Raw genomic sequence first — 20,492 nt, 5'->3', positions numbered from 1 at the left:
CAGTGAGTAGTGGAGTGGTGTTTTCAAGGCACAACAACCTCAGTACAAAGACTGAGACGACTGAGACAGTGTTCTCTTGTTCTTGTTCACCTTTCCATTTTTCTTCTCATCATTCTGTTTTTACGGTTTAAAATAACTTTTTTTTTTTTTAACCTATTTCTTTGAATGTAGCAAAACAAATATAATTATTTATTTCCTCAACATTTTAATGGTATTTCTATTATGCCACAAACAACTAACAACTCCAGATGTTAACATAAAAAGTAAAGAAACCAATTGGGTCAGTTTGCTACAGAAGCGTATTGCTGCCACGCCAGAAAAAAAAACAGTATCATGTTAAAGCTTATTGTTCTAGCAATATATTTTTCACTGCTGTCACAGAGCACACATACAGATAGGGAGGAGAGAGTGAGCTGTTAGTTGCCGAGCAGACTCTCATCCCCTAGCTGGAGCTCCTATAAGTGTTATAGTAATTGTGTGTTTCTGAAACCTACCTCGGGCTCCAGCTCGCTCTGTTTTCCCCGAGCATGGTGTAGCTGCGGTGCTTCTTGTTTAACAGCACCTTGCTGGGCAGGTGAGGTGAATGTTGATTGTACTCTTTTCCATTGCTGACAAAAGCCCGATATTAGAGGGTCTTTGCAGGTTTTTGGACCAGTGGAAAAGTGGCTGACTATCAACACCGGGTGAAATGTGGTAGGATCAGGAGTGAATGGTTGTCGAATCCACTCTGAAACTAACTTCACCATGGTAGCCAGCCCGGGAACACAGTCCGGTAGGCTACCTTCTCATGTACCGTCTCATAATGATGAATTTTATTGCAACAACAGGGAAAACAAGTAACGAGAAATAAGAGATGAGATTAAACCTGCTCTTACTTTCTGCTGCTGCAGATAATGTGGGTATTCCCCAAATGTGCAACTTGCTGCATCTCTTCCTGTAGAAGAAAAATACCAGTGAGAACAAAAATTAATGTAACGCTTCCAATTTTGAATTTATTATTCCTTAAGACATATGCTCTCTTATGGACTGATGACGGGGTGAGTTGGCTGGTGGAGAATTGGCCTCTTTTTGTTTAAATCAGGAATAAAAATATCTCTGCATACAGCAATGTGCAGCCAAAGTATGAAGACAGCCGGTCCTTAACAAAACTGTTTTCCTCCAAGATTAATAATGATGTCTAGGATGAATGCCAACATTGTTGTGAAAAGTAAGCTACAGGACTATTGCTTAGCCTACACGATTATTAACAAACAAACAGTAATAACTTGTAGCCTCCCTGACGGATTGTTTGTTATTGTTTCTAATTTCTGCTTTAGTTTCTGCTTTACTTTTATTGTTTAACCCACTGATTTCCTCTTTTAATTTTTGTTGGACCGTGGCTGTGAGTATAATTTTGGGAGCATTTCAGATGCAGCACCTCAATAAACTGGGGAATGAAAGTCACTCATGGATCACTGTCAGCTATAGGCGCACTCCACTTGGACGTCCCTGCTAAGCGGCGAGGGTGGAGCAAAGGAATGTGGGCAGTAGCTGTAATTACTAATTAATTGTTATCATTGTGTTATTAAACACATAATACATTAAATAATTGTGTAACCGCAATAAAAATCATAAAAGACAAACTTCAAAAAGCCTTTACACTTGCAGCATTGTGATGAGGATTCACTGAGAATCATGATTTTGTTAAAATATGTCTTAGCAGGTCAATAAAATGTGCCCATTTTATAGGCTGTACTTAAGATATTGAATATCGATTCCCTAGCCTCCAGCTGTACTCAGCATATCTAGATTTTAACTGAAAATATTGTCCACAAAAATGGTGATAAACATAGTAGGGTGAGTCTCTTGAAGGCCTGGTCTCTCTCTCTGCACTTCTGCCATTGTGACATTCTCAGTTCCAAAATCTGTGCAGTTTCTGGCAGCTGTCCCCATCCTCTTCTCAACTTCTGCTACAAAGTAACCAGCGATGACCTTGGGGTTGCTGTTCATCGAATAAGCATGAAGCCACATGATAAGTCTTGAAAAACCATCGATCGCTTCATTAAAACATATACCAGATGGTTTTAGTTTGTCATATGAGTCCACATGCCACATAAAATTCAGCCCAGGGTTAACGTATTGCATCAGGCTTTTTCTCTGTCTATGCTCCAAAATACAGGGATTGAGAAGCTTCAATAAACGTCTCACTCTACTTTGGGTCACAACATAACCAGCTTGGATGCAGTTCAGATGGTGCAGCTGCCGTGACCCTCCAGCAGAGGAAGCAGAGGAAAAATTCTTCTTAGTGTGCGCATTCTTATCACAATGTCATCCACCTTGTTCAGTAATAGCAGAATCTCTCAATGTCTCAACCCAAGCATGAAATAGAACTTCATTAAATCCTGTAAATTAGGCCTATTCCTTAGGTTATTCTCCACATTCACCAACATGAGCTTGAAGTTATCGCGTTATAACGTGAAAGATTTCATGTTTTTACAATATAAAGTTATAAAGTTTTATATTGTTATGACGTAATAAGTTTGTATGTCGTAATAATAATAATATGAAAGCATATGGTTTGAACAATAAACTTTTCACATTATCACATCATACTGTTTTTCTTTTTTCTGGCATGGCAGTAATACGCTTTGTAGTTTACATTCACTTCAGGACGGTTAAAATGGTTTTTTGGGATGGGTCCAGAATAGTGGTAAAAAAAAAAGTTAGTCTGGAGCCCTGATGTTGTCTGTATGGACAGTCACATGATCCATACAAAGAGTTCAGCTGCAGACAACAAACGTGTTAATGTGCTTCACATATTTTTCTATAAATAGTTTGCAAACCTCGCAATAACCTAAACATGTTGTAAATGTGTAATGATTTAATCATTTGTGTCTGTCTGTCTCACACCACCTTTGCCCGGTTTGGTTGTTCCCAGTTCTGGGTTGATCATCCATCCTTTTTTCTCGCACATATACTTTGTAATATACGGTAATGCAGTGAAGAGGCTCAGGGTTCCAGGTGTTTTAGTGCAGGTGTACTTTGCTACTGTTTTTATTTGAATTAACAGTCAACATCAAGAAGCCAACAACAGTAAGAACACAGTCGTTAGATGTGAAGACGCCAAACGTAAGACCTGAATCTGAGATTGCTGATTTCTATATCTATTATAGTCATGCATGTTAGAATAAATGGATGAATGAAACTTTATTGTCTCAAGTTATTGCTCTCTCATGTGGAGCTACTCATGTGAGTATCAAGGAGCAATACAAAAGGACCATCCTGGTCTGTGCCTTTTGCTCTCTTCTCTATCCATTGTGAGATTTACCAGCCACTCTAACAACAACACTCTAACAACAACCACAGAGACGACCAGAGAACGATCCTCATGACGTCACCATCAAACAGCAAAACACTGTTTAGTTTTCCAGCAGTTTGATTGCAGAAGCACATCTTACCCAACACTCAAACTGTTCAGTGCTTCATCTCCACTTTAAAGCTGTCACCAAACTGGACCTCAGTGTTCAGATATGGGTCTGGGTGTATGGGAATCTTTACTTACCTCTAGATGAAGAATTCTATCTCCAGGTTTTTGTTTGTTGTCTTCTGCTCCCTGAATCCAACTTTGTATCCCTGCTCCATCTCTGAGAGATGTCCCAAAGATAAGGCTGTACACCTACAGAACACACACACAACCATACACACAGAAACCGTAAGACATACAGACACCAAACTTGGCAGATATGTTCAAAGTTACCCACCATTTAGGCAACAAAATTCACATCAACTGAACACATGGTGGCACTATAGTAATAGTAACAGTATAGTAAACGAGACAATTCTCGAAGAAATATGAATGTGTCTGCTCCGTGTTGCGTATCCATCACACATATTTCAATCTCTACAGAGGTTTAACCTAAATTTGTCTCCACAACCACAGCAAGACATGTCTACACACATGTACATGCCCCAACAGAAGCTGATCTGCAATAAAGCTGCTGTGATTTGTCCTGCTAGAACAGAACAATGTGGATGTGGAGAACAATGCCCTGACTTAATCAGTCTAATTAGCCGATCACAGTCAGTTGTGTGAAGGTTTGGGCAGCAACTGCACTTGTGCACTTGTGTGTGTCTGTCAATGTGTGTGTGTGTGGATTGTTGTGTGTGTCAGTAGAGCTGTCTATCATAGAGCCTCCAAAAAGCTTGTGTAACCAGGTCGAGACACTTATATAGTTAATATCCATATGATGGTGATAGAGTTTGTGTGTCTTTCAATGTATGTGTGTGCGTGGTGTTAGGTTTAATGATCTGCTTGTCGGTGCATGGTGTTAGGAACTGCTCAAGCTTAACTCTCAAAAAGCCCATTGAAGTTGTCTGGACTGGCTAATATGAACTCACAAAAATGGGCTCTAAACAATATTGTCCTCACAATCATAGAAAGACATGAACACACACAAATACACGGTGCTGATTTACCTTATACATGCTCTCATACTTGAGAGTAATAAGGGTAAGATTTAATGAGTCTAATTAGCCAATAAGAATCAGCTTTGTCCAATTCTACCCAGATACTGCGTTAGTAGTGTTTGTGTGTGTGTGTGTGTGTGTGCGAGCGCGCGCGCGTGTGTGTGTGTGTGTGTGTGTGTGCGAGCGCGCGTGTGTGTGTGTGTGTGTATGTGTGGCTGTTTTTGTAACCATCACAGAGATCAATGAGTCTCTTAACGAGCTGTTTTGCCTGTGTCTAGCTGGAAGACACAGAGCTGTCACAGATCTGGGTGTTATTTTGGCTCGGCAAGCCTCTCAAACAACTGCTATTTCTGAAAAAATGATAACGCCTATCAGAAACATGAGCATGCCATGAGCGACACAAGACATCCTGCACAGCATATGTGGCTTTGGTGTTTCTAGAGCCAAAATTGTGGACACAGGAGCGAGTTACAACAAAGGGTCAGTTCTGGTTTTTCTCGGGAAATCAGTTCCTGAATTTGTATTGCAGGCAATGGGAGAGGTGGAGGGTACTCCCATCACTTTGAGGCTCACTATTCGAGTTCTGTAAGTCTCTGTGGGCAGGTAGACAATTTCTATGAAACAGGACAAATATGTCTACTACTGAGGAAGCCATGATATGTGAAAACTGAAATATGTGGTCATGAGGACGATTAGCACAGTTTTTTTCAGAGGAGTTCTAGAGCTTCTCCACTCTAGCTGTGATGTCATCCACTCCAGCCTCTGCTGATTAAGCATGATACACATCCATTATAAACTCAAAAATTGTCAGAAAAAAGCATAAAACTAAAACTGTGATAAATCAGAAACTGTTGAAGATATCAAAAAGTTGAATACAAATTTAATGGCTGGAAGTCTTGTGAACAGTTTAAAGTTTGAATGAAGTCTGTAGCTGAAAGTACGCTGAAGTAGTTAAAGGTCAAAGGCTGAAGATTTCAAGGATTTGAACATCGTCTCCATTCATTTGAATGGCAAAAAAAGTCATAAAAACATTAATATTTAAAAAATTCCATATAATAACAAAAAATTTAATATATCCGATAATCTCCTGAAGAAGCTGAAAATTTTGATATTTGAATGGTTTTTGTAGAAGTACGTAGGACTAGTTAGAGACTGAAAATGGGACGAAAGAAACATAAGAATAAGAAATAAAGATTTTAATAACAATAGCAATTTTCTATCCATCCATCCATCCATCCATCCATCCATCCATCCATCCATCCATCTTCATTTTCTTCTGTTCAGCTGGGGTCAGGACATGGTGGCAGAAGGCTGAGCAGGGATGGAGAAGACAGTATAATCCCTGTCATCTGGGTCTACCCTGGGGAAGGGGAGGAACCCAGGAGGCATCCTAATCAGATCCTTATCCTGTCATTGTGAACGATCAGTGACTCTGATCCTTTCTCTATGGAGGAAACTCATTTTGGCTGCTTGTATCCGTGATCTTCTCCTTTCCATCACTACCCAAAGCTGATGACCATAGCTGAGGGTTGAAAAGTCGAAGGACTAGTAAATCAAAAGCTTGACCTTCTGGCCCAGCTCCTTCTTCACTGTAAAGGTCCAGTACAACATCTACATTACTGCTGACGCAACACCAATCCCCTGTCCGTCCATCTCACGCTCCAGCAGCAACTCACCCCCAACCCAGAGGGAGCAGTCCAGTGCTTTCTGTCAGAGAAGCATGGCCTCAAACTTGAAGGTGCAGATCCTCATTCTGTCCTCAACCTTAATGAGTTTCTTCAGTCTGTTGGCATCATTTGCTTTAATGTCTGCACCCCAGCACACCACAGCAAAGAAGATAGGGCTTGCAACCACAGACTTTTACAACATGAGGAACATCTTATTGCAGACATTGAAGGACCTGAGCCTCCTCAGGAAGTAAAGCCGGCTCAGGCCCTTCTTGTACACGGCCTCTGTGTTGGTGGACCACTCCAGCTTGTCATCCAGTTGCACGCCCAGATATTTCTGATTTAACAATGTCAACGTTAGTCCCACTGATACAGACTGGAGAGGGTAGGGACTAGATTTCTGAAGTCCACCACAATCTCCTTTTTTTTGCAACTGCAGGTTATTGTCCCCGCACCACCTGACTATGTGATCCACCAGGACCCTGTACTGCTCCTCTTGTCCAACACTGTTGTATATGACATGACGGAAGTCTGATGTGTGGGTGGTGAAAAGCAAGTGTGATAGCGCAGTATCCTGGTGGGCCCCAATGTTACAGATGCACAGCTCTGTAGCCTCACAAACTGTGGTCTGCCGGTCAGGTAGTCCTCAATCCATGTGACCGGGGGGGGGGGCTCCACCTGCATCTCCTCCAGTTTCACCTTCAACAGTCTGGGCTGGATAGTATTGAAGGTAGGGATGCTCATTTAGAAGTTTTTTCTGACCGACAGCTGAGATTTAGAATGGAATACCAATATAAAAGTTTTTTTTTTGTCATAAGAAGGGGCTTATTTTTACATGTGCAGAATCAGCATAATAGCCTAGATATACTTATAACTTAAAATAAATAGCAAATCGCAGCCAGACTTTCTAATGTATAAACAGTTTAACAAAATGAAAACACACACTGAATCCTCCAGCAGCAAGAGCACTATAAGGAAAACCTCCTCCTCCTCCTCTTCTTCCTCTTCCTCCTCCTCCTCCTCTTCCTCCTCCTCCTCCTCCTCTTACTCTTCCTCCTCCTCCTCCTCCTCTTACTCTTCCTCCTCCTCTTCCTCCTCCTCCTCCTCTCCTTCCTCCCTCTTCCTCTTCCTCTTCCTCTTCCTCCCCTCCTCCTCCTCCTCCTCCTACCTGCGCTCCTCCTCCTCCGCTCTCGGCTAATTAATGATCAAAAACAGCCAACAGGTGAACAAAACCTAAACTGGTAGTTGCATCTTCAGAGCTCAAAATAAAAGAAACAGGGCAGGTCTACCTCCGTCCTCAGCATGGCGGACAGCTTGTCTACTGGTGTTTGTTCAGAAATAGCAACATGTGGACATTGTAACTGTCTGAGAGCCACGTTTCATTGTTAATTTTCTACATTTCATATGTGTCATATAAATTCATGATAATTTAAGTTCATAAGGTAATTAAAAATGATTAAAAATGGAAAAGGGTTTGTTTAAAATAATTTTGGTTGTAAATCAGATGCCCTTCATGGAAGTTTTTGTTTAATTTTGAAGGGTAAGAGTCACATCATCAGTATTTGGCTAGGTGTATGACCGTGGCATTGTGGGTCAGCGCAGTGGATCACAGCATCATGGTGGCAGAGGAGGAATGTACAGCTCCAAATTGACATTTTTCTGCACATGGTTCAAGAGGCGCACACAGTAATTGTATTGGATTTATATGTGTATATTGTGATTAACATGTTTATATGGACATTAACGAGAATTTGAAACAACAGAGAGACGTGTGCTTCAACTTGTTTCATTTCATTTTTTGTAGTTTTCATGGTGTCGTCTGATGTCTTCGAGAGGGAGAGAAATAAATATTGAGACCCGCGGCAGAGAATAACTGCTCAGACGGTACCGATGTCCCAGGAATGCAGAGATAGCACCTCACTACCCGTTTCAGTTCTGCAAGGCCCTCTTTTCTCTGGCTGTGCATTTGACAAACTGATAGAAGGTGGGAAGTGTGGAGGAGAGAGAGACATGGTTGAAATCACTAGTGATAGTGATGAAGGGGCCTGGGAGTTTTGTTTGTAGACAGGCAGTTATGCCGTGGATGACGTCACAAGCCGCGGAAGGAGGAATGTAAACAGTGATGGCGATGACAGTGGTAAATTCCCTTTGGCAGGTAATATGGGCAAAGGCTGGTGGTAACCAGCTCAGTGTTCGGGCTGCAGACACGCTCCTTGACATAAATACGCCCCCCCCCCCTTTCCTCTTACTGGTGGTGTCTCTGTCCGCTTGGACCGTGTGGAAGCCGGGGATGGTAACATTAGAGTCTGGTATGTGGTCACGTTGCCACGTTTCAGTGAAACACATGATACTGATAAATAAGGATTTTATTGCAAAAGGCTTTGGAATGGTTGGTGTATGGGGGAGTGAGGACTATGGTTTTAATTGACTGGTTTATACGCAAGTAATCATAAATTTAGCAATACAACACTCAAAATGTCAAAAATCCCCAGAAGGCCACTTCACTCTGTTTGAAACGTGCGATGAAAGACCACTCTACTGTTTTCAAAATCTGGATAATTAATAACATTTTCATAGTAAAGTATAAACAGTCACAGACTGTTAAAAATCTGAATGAAATGTGATAAAAACTTTCAAAATCTTTTGAATTGAGGACGTAGAGACAATAAATGTTTTAGTTGTCCTAGCTTGCTAAATGTGTGATGAGAACTCTTCTTATCTAATCTTAGAAATAATTTAAAACTTCCACTGCATCAGTTCTCATTGGTCTCAGTTATAATTCATTTTTAAGGACACTCATTTCATAAGCCAAGCTGAGAGTCTAAGACAAGCCTCAACCTCCAAGACTTAAGCCAACACTGAAGAACCAAAACCTGCAGTTCCTCTAATGGCCACTAGAGTCTGGCTCCAACAGTGAGTCAATCCCCATAGACTCCCATGTTAAAATGTCCAACTTTACAGCAGAAATAAACATGTTTACAGCCTGGTACAAAAACAGTTTTGGTCTCTAGAGCTAATTTCCTCCTTCATGACAACTGTTTATATAACTCACCTGTTTACATTTTATTAAGGCTTAAAGCTATGGAGAACTGAGTGACAGGAGGGTGACTATATGCTCGCCACAAACCAGCATGCATCAAAGTCCCGGCTCCACACACGCCCCTGCTCTTTTTTTGATTAACTGGGAGGTAGGCGGAGTCAGGTACTGCCATGATGGCGACGGTGAAGCAGCTACAAAACCGCTCTTCAGAAAACTGTGGGTGATGTCACGGACGCTACATCCATCTTTATTTACAGTCTATGGTCTAGGGGTAAAGATACTGGCAGGGTCTAAATCCAGAGACCTGTGCTGAGGGTCACTTCCACTCTGTCCCATCACTTCTGCTGCTGTTGAATGTGTGTTAAAGAGATGAGAGGCCACTAAAATAGTTCACTGACATACTGATCACAAGCACAATCATTCATAATGGTTAGGTTTTACACGTCATTAGGTTATTCAGTCTCTACTCACTACTCACTACTGACTATAGAACCCAGGTAATGTTGTCCTGCCAATGTAAGCTGTCTTGTGCTAATGGTCTAGTAACTGAAACATCAAGGTCACCATTTCAAATCCAGCTTGGTGTTTTAGTTGTGTCTCTCCCTACTGTTGTATAATGCGTAGATGTCAAACAATGTGGTGGCACCATGTTTATCACCACTTACGACTATGTTTCATCTTGCTCTGTCCTGATTCTGCACCAATGCCATCAACACAACAACTATCTTTTGTGTATGATCACCTTCCAGCTGGTTGAAGAAATATATGAATAAAGGTTTTATGTGATTTTAGAGAGGTCAGTGCTTTTGTGCCTTGATTAAATAAATGATTTCAGAGCACAGGAGCTTGGCACAGGTCAGTAGCTCAGTATCTCAAGTAGCCACTGGTTTGATAGTGGCACATCCTCTAATGTACCCTCTCCTTCAACTGCAAAGCACAGCATGCGACCAGATTCCAACCTGACGCAGGCCTCAGCACCTCCCAGGAAAATGCGACTTTGAATCTGGATTTGTGCTGAGGCAGCAGATGGTAGAGTCCGAGTCTGAATCCATGGACCTAACCTGCCTTGTGTCAACGGTCCAGGCTGGTGGTGGTGCTGTGATGGTGTGGAGAATGTTTTCTTCTTAATACCAATCAATCATGGTCTGAATGTCTCAGTCTATCTGAGGATTTGTTACTGGCAATGTTCATCCTTCATGGCCACAGTTCAACATCGTCTAATGGCCTCAATGCTCCATGTCACAAACTGGTTTCATCAACATGACAGTGAGTTCAGTGAACTTCAGTGTAGTGGATGTAGCTGTTGGTCTCTGATGTATGCAGGAGTTACTGTAAGTGCTCTAGGTGTAGTAGTTGTTGATTTACTAAACCTACAGTAATTACCTTCATGGCTGTAGAATTCAGTTCATTTCAGTTTAGATATTTAACAACACTGATGATTAGCACAGAGGGAGTTGAGCTGCTAATTAACTCTGCAACTGCTAAGATGTACATCAACTCTTTCCTGGTTTCAGCCAAAGAAAATGCATTGTTTTGAATTGAATGTACAATCAAACTAACAACTCATCTCCAAGTTTGCCAGCTGACAAAGCAGATACAGATGTAGATATTATGACCCTTTTAACACATGCACACCTGTCAGCTCTATTGTAACAGTCTAAAGCACATGTGACGGGTTTTCAAGTGTAATAGGACCCAAATGCAGACAACAAAAAAAGGGTTTGATGGAAAAAATAATGTTTCAATAACAAAAGAAACTAGATAATCTAAAATAATGGGAATGCAAACAGGAGTACAACACATGAACTGACACACAACAAGGAGCACAGAGACTAAATACACCAGGGAGACACAGGTGATTGAACACAGGTGAAACACATTAGGGCGGGGCAGACAATCACAAGGGAGGGGGGGGGAGGGACACAGGATAAAGACAGGAAGTAAAATAACCACAAGACACACAAGGGAAGTAATTCCAAAATAAAACAGGAAATCAACAAAAAAGTCCAAACATAAAGAGTCCATCAGGACACACAATGACAACATGGCTAATTTAACGGTGGAAAAAGAGTCGCTGCACCAGACACATGGTTCAGAAGGACTGTAGTTAGTCTCTTAATTGATCATGGGAGTGTTTACTTTCAAAGATTCAGAAACAGTCTTCTCTACTGAGACAGGTTGCAACCTGTTGTTTAAGTAGGAACAAATAAAAGGACTACTGAGTGTAAAGATATCTTTGGCTGCTCGTGGATGTTGTGGCCATGCAGATTATTCTATGACAACAAACAGGAAACAAGTAGGCAAACAAAAGCACAAACGTTAAGATCAAATATAATGACTGACCTGCACTGAGGTGAATGAAACTGAGCGGAGCAGGCAGTAAAGTGATATTAGTGTGTTTTTAAAGAGAGTGAATCACCTCTCTGACGCTGACTGGGATGTTGAGCAGGAAGCTGGTCGTGGCGTTGGACAGGGAAAGGTTCTTTACCAGGAACTGATGGAAAGCCGACTGACTCTTCAGCACACTAGCCAGAGTGAACCCTGCTTCCAAAGACACACATGCAAAATGACAAACACCACAAATAAATACACACAATATTATTTAAAATTCATCTTTCATCACTGAAACAAAAAAGCTTTGATCAGCTTCCAAACAAAGTGAATGGTGGTCAGTCTGACATCCACACAACAACCGACCTGAGGAGTGTAGTTTCATGTTACGTATCAGGCAGATCGTACATTGTTAACTAGTTAGTTGTAGGATTCAGTCTCTCTGGAGGAGTACCTGTCATGGCATATCAGGCCAATTTGGAGTTGAACTCTCTTTTAAACATCTTTGATTCAGTCAAAGATTCAAGGTCACTGTCTTACTTCTGTCTGCAATGATTCTGAAGTAACAGTAAGTCTATCTTAATATTATACTCATTCCTACATGTATATTGATCTTGTAGTTGCTGCAGTCATTGTTCCTATACTGGCCCTGAGGAGATCCTCTCCTAACATGGGACACACATGAATGTGAGGTGTCAGCAGTCTCAGTGAGACACATGAAGTTCCCATCTGTTCTCTCCTCTGTGTTTTCTCTGAGCACAGCGTTCTGCCATATTTTACACAAAATAAGGACAGTGGAGTCACATCTTCCAGTAGAGCAACAGTTAAAGCAACCATTAATTCATTAATCCTGTTTTCTGCTTCCCCTAATATACCAGTTTATTGACCTACTGTTTGTATTATCTGTTTTCCCTTCACAGTGTAGATACAGCACAACGAACTGCACTCTTCTAAATTCTGTTTACAATCATTCCTGCTGCTGCTTTTACAAAATTGAGTACCATTAAAATAATGTGAACACTTCAACAACTAAAAAGAAAGAGAGTGAGAAAGAGCACGTGCATATGTGTAGTACAGTCCACCTGTGCTCTCATTTTTTTTCTGCTATATCGGGCTCCTGCGTGAATCATGAACCCACACAGATTGCAGTGTTGTGTTTTTTGGGCCGTGATTTGCATAAAAACACACAGATGTTTTTTTTGGTGTTAGAATTGCATTCTGTATTGTTTACTTAGCACAAAAATAGGATGATACTTTTGTGACTTTTTGAAACTCTGACTCTTCTATCTGTGTCAGCAATAGACATCTGAACACAAAACTACACAACATCAGGGCTGTTCATGGGTTTTCAAACCAACATTTTCAGCTCTAAATTTGACAAGCTCATACATCTGCCCTGAAGGACACACTGTCGATTCACTCACTCACTCACTCACTCACTCCCTCACTCACTCACTCACTCACTCCCTCACTCACTCACTCACTCACTCCCTCACTCACTCACTCACTCACTCCCTCACTCACTCACTCACTCACTCCCTCACTCACTCACTCACTCACTCCCTCACTCACTCACTCACTCACTCCCTCACTCACTCACTCACTCACTCCCTCACTCACTCACTCACTCACTCCCTCACTCACTCACTCACTCACTCCCTCACTCACTCACTCACTCACTCCCTCACTCACTCACTCACTCACTCCCTCACTCACTCACTCACTCACTCCCTCACTCACTCACTCACTCACTCCCTCACTCACTCACTCACTCACTCCCTCACTCACTCACTCACTCACTCCCTCACTCACTCACTCACTCACTCCCTCACTCACTCACTCACTCACTCACACACACACACACACACACACACACACATTTTGTCACTCTCTCTGTCACTCACATGTTCACTTCAGAATTACTCACCATTACCCACCCACACACGGTGTAAGAAATACAATACTGTTGACATAAATCTTATGTTGATGTTCAAAGTTGGGGTGATATCACCTGAAATTAGCGTCATAATTAATTGTCACATTTACATTATAATTACTAAACAACATCTTACTAAATGATCCTGATTCTCTGTCCATGCAGTGGAGCAATAAACAGAAAATCATGGATCATGACAAAGAATTAAGTATTTGTTTACTACGGCCGGGAAACACACTGGATGCGAGGCACGAGCGTGGCGGCTGTGGAGAATCACGTGTGTGTGTTCACACCGGCTGCGTCTCTGCTGCATTGCTGCTGCTGCAGCTCTGTCTCTCTACATAGAGTTTGCAGGTTACCGGAACGTTGGATTTCTCTTCATTATTAATTTCTGATTTATTTTTGACAGAAAACGTCACTAAATTGTCTCTGTCTCCACATGCAGCTGCTACAATGGTTAAAAACTCCATTATATATAATATGATATAATTCATGTCTGTATCATAATCTGCTTCAGCCTAGACATAGAGATTGAAGTGGAAGGTGTCAGTTTCATGTAATGTTGCTGTTATGATGTTAATATGAAAAAAATAAATAGATAGAATTAGAAATTAATTCATAATGAAAAGAAATCAAACATCTTATTAACCTGCAAACTCTATGTAGAGAGACAGAGCTGCAGCAGCAGAGACGCAGCCGGTGTGAACACACACGGGTGATTCTCGGCAGCAGGTCAGCGACGCAGCCGCCACGCTCACATGTAAAAACAAGAAAATGTATGTATCTCTAAACCATAAATAAAAAGTACATTTAAATTAGACTTTTTTTAGCCTCAGTTACGTCATTCATGTCATCACCCTTGTGACCTGTGGTTACCCATAACACATTTCTCTGCCTCGGTTTGCAGACCTGTGAATCTTCATAGAACAATAATTCCAGCTTGAATCTTATCTATACCGCTCACAGGAGATTGTAGCTAACCTCAGGATTAACTGAATTTAACCTCAACTGCTACTGAAATACGTTTGGGAACTACAGTATGTCTGGATCTTGAGAAGCTGTGGCAGTAACTTTATTCTGTATCGTGCTGAATGACGTGTACCAGCTCTCTACCATCTCTCATCTGAATGGCTAATGACATCACTTAAGACTGCAGCGTGGATCAATGCCAACTCTGCTTACTCTGTATGTTCGAGCAGCCTGTGTGAAGGAAGGAATTCACTGAACATGATCAACCAACTGTAAAGTCACTAAACCTTCCAGATATATTCTAAGTGCCAGCTTGGACGTTAGGAACATGATATATGGCTTAAAATGATAAAGTAAGTCAACTAGTGCTGTGTGTTTATTCCCCGTGCTACTCGTGTTTCAGACATCCACACCAGTAGGAAGCAAAAAGAGTAAAACACTGTAAACCACTGCACACTGAGAACCACTGGTGATCAGTGATCTCAGACTGTGTATCACAGAAGCTTAAAGGTTTGCAGGGTTTTTTGCTGAGCCAAACACTTTAGCAAGTGATTCACTGATGCATCTGGAGTTCTCAAGTAACAGAGACCTGGAGGACAAAAGTCCTCGCACCAACTGGTCAGATAAAGCATGGCCATGCGTTAGACCTTGGCTGTTGCTGAGGTTGTAGTCTGGTGGTAAAGAGGTGGAGCTAAGACTCTCCAGGTGCTGCTGCAGGGTCTCCAGCTCTTGACCCAAACCGGGCCGGTCAGACGTGAAGAGTCGGTTCTGTTCAACCACTTCACTGATCTGCTCCAGCAGCTGGGTCACACTATCAGACGGAGATTTAGACATTAAAACAACAGCACTGAAAAAGAAACAATCTCAGTGTTACAGACAGACACAGACACAGAGTTCCATTCAGAAATAGTTCGACACAAGGAAGCACACAAAGTATCAAGACAGAGTTTCTCATAGTAAATGATTAATCTTTGGTTCATTAAATAAGAACAAAACTACAATTACTGCCTCACAGTTGTCTGCCTTCTCCAGTCAGATTACATCCGTTCATTTAAAATATGAATCATCTGTGTGAAATCTTGTCATAATTGCTGTGTGAAGTCTTGAGATATGGCTAAAAGTGTTTTGTGATATTGCATTCACAAGGCCAAAACAGTGTTTTGTGCGATCACCATGACCTTGACCTTTGACCTTTGACCACCAAAACTAATCAGTTTGCCCTTGAGTCCAGGTGATGCTTGTACCAAAATTGAAGAAATTCCCTCAAAGTGTTACGGAGTTATCACTTTCACAAGAATGGGACATACGTGCATACGACCTTACTACCTGGCTGTCGCCAGTGTGGTAATTAGGGAGAGAAGGATAGGGCAAAAAAAGTGGAAAGAGGGAGGGCAAAAAGAGCGAGGATGTGAGTGAAGTGGTGAGTGAAAGGAAGAAGAGAAAGGATGAGCAGAGACAGGGGAGGAAATCAGGAGCCTCAGAATTCTTCCCGGTAAACATACTGAAAGTTAAACAGGACTAAAACCAGTCCTGAACATAAAGGCTGGGCACAGCTCGCCTGGCAACAAGATCCACCTACAGGCAACTCCAGAGCTCACTAACATTATTTCTCATTTGTTTCACCTTAAAAACGTCACATTGTGGTGTTACGGTTTGTTACGTTTGGTTGCTCCTGTTTTCAGTCTTTGTGTTCAGCCAACTGGCTGCTGATAGTAGCTTTATATTTAGGGCACAGACATGTTAGTGGTATCAATCTTCTTATCAAAACTGAATGAGCGTATCTGTGTAACAATTAATGAAACAGTATCTTGTTAAATACCGCTCTGCACAAGATCATCTGTCCTCGCAGTGACGCTCTTGAATATTTTTACTTTAAAATGACAGACTATGAGGAAATTTAAAATACTGAGTAGCTAAGATAAAGAAGGTTCTGCCTTGACTCTAAAAATAAGCATTATCATTTAATTGAAAGAACCCTCTTACTGTTTGGTTTCTGTTAACTCTAGATGTTTGAGGTTTGAAAGAACATTATTTTAACACTACAGTGACATTAGTAATAAAACAAATATATACGTGTATTTCCCAGAATGTTAAACTATTCTTTTCAAAAATGAACGGTATTCAAAATCGTTGGTGATTTCAATAAAGTGTGTGAAATGACCCTTGTTTGCACAATATAATCACACACAGGATATCATGGTAAACTGATTTAGCATTGCCCTCTAATAAAGTAGTTAGAGTTACGAGGGCCAGGGAAATCACAGATATTGTTTTATTCCATTATTCTCCTTTATCATGGTGCCTACAATATAAGTCAACTGCAGGTTTGTTTAGTAAGAGGCAGCTAAGAGGCAGCCGAGCGTCTTGCCTCAGGCACTGATGAGGAGGGGGCTGCAGAAAGCTCAGCTAACCTTTGACTCATCACCAGAGGAGGAATTAGTTCCAACCCTAAACAAAGATTTCAGAGGTTGATAGTTTTATGAAAATTACATTATTGGATTTATTATTATTGATGCATTAACATGTAAGTAGCACTTTAATTTTAACAACTTAATATAGTTTTGATCATTTGTAACAGTGCAGTGTGGGGGCCCGTCAGACGCACTGCTCCTCTGTCTCTCATGCAGCCCTACAGATATCTCCACAGCCTCTTACATTTCACCTGCAGACATTCAGACATCATTAACAGTGAACAAGGGTACTGCTATCTTTACCTGTAGCAGGTAACCACTGAGGGTGCCTTCACATGACGTCTATTTTCTAACAGCACACAGAGCTCATCAGTCTGCTGCTCATTGATGAACTTCTACAGTCCACTGGTTAGACTGCTTTGGTTTATTTTGACATTACATTATTCACAGCACTTTGAGGACATTGTTTATAAATGAAATGACAAAAGTATGGCACAAATTGGGACCTGTATTGAATCAATAGAGTATTTTATTTTGAAATATGGGACAACCCTGTATTAGATTAATTTCTTTTGTGCTAAAATTCTTTTCTTCTCTGCCTGAAAGTAGAACCACAATGTGACAGTCTTTGGTCATTTAGGACTGATTTTTTACTCTTGAAAAATATGAGATGAGAGCACATACAATTATTCAATTAGCAGCATTTCATGAAAAACAGCCAATGGCTCTGTGTATGTTGTGTCTCTGTCTATATTTAGTTGCATGAAGGAGTGATTCTGTGTCTGTGTGTTTACACCAGTGTGTACTGACCCTCACAGAGCCACATGTTCCACATGTTAAAGGGTATTTACCATATTTACCATGTTGACCATTATAATTTGGCATGTTTGTATGTTGGCCCATTAGAAGTTTTAGATGTTTCCTGGTTACACATACTATACATCAGTTACTTTTGGCCTCGTTGCAGTAAAACTCTGTGACATCAACATAGTCTCACTGATGCAGGTCTGCATACTTAATTCTCATTGTGACTTGTATCAACTGAGGTGAGGTGGAAAAGTTGTCGCATGAATAAATCATGTTGGACATGGCATGAGGCTTGTGTCGTAAACTTCTGCTTCAATGGAAACGTCAGGTCGGTGTGGAGCAGTGAAGAGACAGTAGTCTCCTCAAATATACACAAGAAGCCAACAGACATGTCTCCATCAAGTTTTCCACATTGTTTTTGTTCATTTGATGTTTGACTGGCTCTCCTTTAATAACATCATCTTTTTGTGCACTCTTCTTCTGCAATTATTTTATCTTGGTTTCCAGTGGTTGACAATGTAACCTACCAGGAATGTATTTGATTGGCCAAGGCAGCACCTTGCTGTTGAGCCTGGTTCAGCTTTCTTGCTAAATGTTAAATGAATGACTGGGTTGGATTTCTTTAAGGCTGCCTGAATGATTCATTCATGATTCTGATCTTAATATTATCACAGAAGAAGAAATGTAACAAAGAAAACAAATCACTCAAGACAAACAACCACTCTAAAAAACAAGTTATCAGACTGATAAGTGACAAAATCTACGCACGTGGAGTTCTTGTACTGCAGAAAACCAAATTCATCCCTTTGTCCATCTGGGCACAGCGACTGCATGATGGGAATGATGCCAGCCGAGGTGAGAGGGGCTGCGCTGTAAAAGGCTGGACATGAGGGAGGAAGAACAGGGAATAGGAGGGACAAAAAGAGAAAAGAGAAAACCACAGACAAAGGAAGAGGATGTGGCAATGGTAGGCAGGAGGGTGGTGGATAAAGATTTAGAAAAAAAAAGGATGAGGAGAATGAACAGGTAGAACACCAGGGGACCAAACAGGACAATGATAAATGAAAAAGCAGAGGGAGAGATTCTGTGTTAGAGTTGGAAAGGAAGAAAGATGTCAGACCAGCCACCTGAAAGGCAGCACAGCAGCTAATGGCCAGAGAGGCTCCCACATGTCAATGCCGACTACACAGGCCTTTCATCACAGAAATGGCTCATGATATTTTTCCTCATCTGTCCATGAACGTTGGCTGGACCAGGACAAAAAGAAACTTCAGCTTGTGCTAATAGCTCAATGTTTCCATGGTTACTCTGCGGCTAAGGCTTGTCTGTGAGTGTGGGTCCTGTACATCCGCCCACCAAAACACTTCCTATTGTCCTTTCTCTCTCATATCATCCATATCATCCACACATCATCCACACATCTCCTGCCTGGCGTGCAAATACATCTGCATCTTTACCAGGGGAATGACTGAAAACATTATATAAGCAGCATACATTGTAATGATGTGTAAGTACACTGCCTGGCCAAAAAAAAGTTGCCACCAAAAAAAAAAAGGTCACACACTCTAATATTTCGTTGGACCGCCTTTAGCTTTGATTACGGCACGCATTCGCTGTGGCATTGTTTCGATAAGCTTCTGCAATGTCACAAGATTTATTTCCATCCAGTGTTGCATTAATTTTTCACCAAGATCTTGCCTTCTCCAGCACATCCCAAAGATTCTCAATGGGGTTAAGGTCTGGACTCTGTGGTGGCCAATCCATGTGTGAAAATGATGTCTCATGCTCCCTGAACCACTCTTTCACAATTTGAGCCTGATGAATCCTGGCATTGTCATCTTGGAATATGCCCGTGCCATCAGGGAAGAAAAAATCCATTGATGGAATAACCTGGTCATTCAGTATATTCAGGTAGTCAGCTGACCTCATTCTTTGAGCACATACTGTTGCTGAACCTAGACCTGACCAACTGCAGCAACCCCAGATCATAGCACTGCCCCCACAGGCTTGTACAGTAGGCACTAGGCATGATGGGTGCATCACTTCATCTGCCTCTCTTCTTACCCTGATGCACCCATCACTCTGGAACAGGGTAAATCTGGACTCATCAGACCACATGAGCTTCTTCCATTGCTCCAGAGTCCAATCTTTATGCTCCCTAGCAAATTGAAGCATTTTTTCCCGGTTAGCCTCACTGATTAGTGGTTTTCTTAAGGCTACACAGCTGTTCAGTCCCAATCCCTTGAGTTCCCTTCGCATTGTGCATGGGGAAATGCTCTTACTTTCACTATTAAACATAGCCCTGAGTTCTATACTGTTGTTTTTCTTCGATTTGATTTCACCAAACGTTTAAGTGATCGCCGATCACGATCATTCAGGATTTTTTTCCAGCCACATTTCTTCCTCAAAGACGATGGGTCCCCACTATCCTTCCAGTTTTTAATAATGCGTTGGACAGTTCTTAACCAAATTTTAGTGGTTTCTGCAATCTCCTTAGATGTTTTCTCTGCTTGATGCATGCCAATGATTTGACCCTTCTCAAACAGACTAACATCTTTTCCAGGACCACGGGATGTGTCTTTCGACATGGTTCTTTAAGAAATGAGAAGCAACTCATTGCACCAGTTGGGGTTGCAGTAATTATCCAATAGGAGGCTCGTACCTATTTGCTTAGTTAAATCCAGGTGGCGACTTTTTTTTTGGCCAGGCAGTGTATGTTGTCATGTTTTACATGAATACAGAACATGAATGTTGTGCACTGGCAGGAGCAGGTTTGGTTATTAGCTAATCATATTCATGAAATTTGTAATGAGCATTAAAGCATTAATAATTACAGGCCACCACCCTGTTACCAGGGACCAATAACCAAACTAAGGATGCAATCT

The 20,492-nt window shown here is 41.4% G+C and overlaps 1 protein-coding gene across 1 annotated transcript in view; it reads right to left on the bottom strand.

Moving 5' to 3' along the window:
- abca2 (ATP binding cassette subfamily A member 2) overlaps positions 1-20,492 on the bottom strand; it is a 116,635-nt gene that overhangs the window by 51,780 nt on the left and 44,363 nt on the right. Inside the window, exons 3-6 of the mRNA XM_022753053.1 lie at positions 18,376-18,487; positions 15,037-15,200; positions 11,573-11,694; positions 3,542-3,655 (exon numbers count right to left, since the gene is read on the bottom strand). Coding sequence (XP_022608774.1) covers positions 3,542-3,655; positions 11,573-11,694; positions 15,037-15,200; positions 18,376-18,487 — 512 coding nt within the window. The remainder of the gene's footprint in view (positions 1-3,541; positions 3,656-11,572; positions 11,695-15,036; positions 15,201-18,375; positions 18,488-20,492) is intronic.

This window comes from Seriola dumerili, unplaced genomic scaffold (assembly GCF_002260705.1).
Source record: "Seriola dumerili isolate Sdu_G_001 unplaced genomic scaffold, Sdu_1.0 BDQW01000017.1, whole genome shotgun sequence".
Classification (NCBI taxonomy): Eukaryota; Metazoa; Chordata; class Actinopteri; order Carangiformes; family Carangidae; genus Seriola; species Seriola dumerili.
Note: the sequence above shows the minus strand (reverse complement) of the source record. Positions and strands in the feature narration are given on the sequence as shown.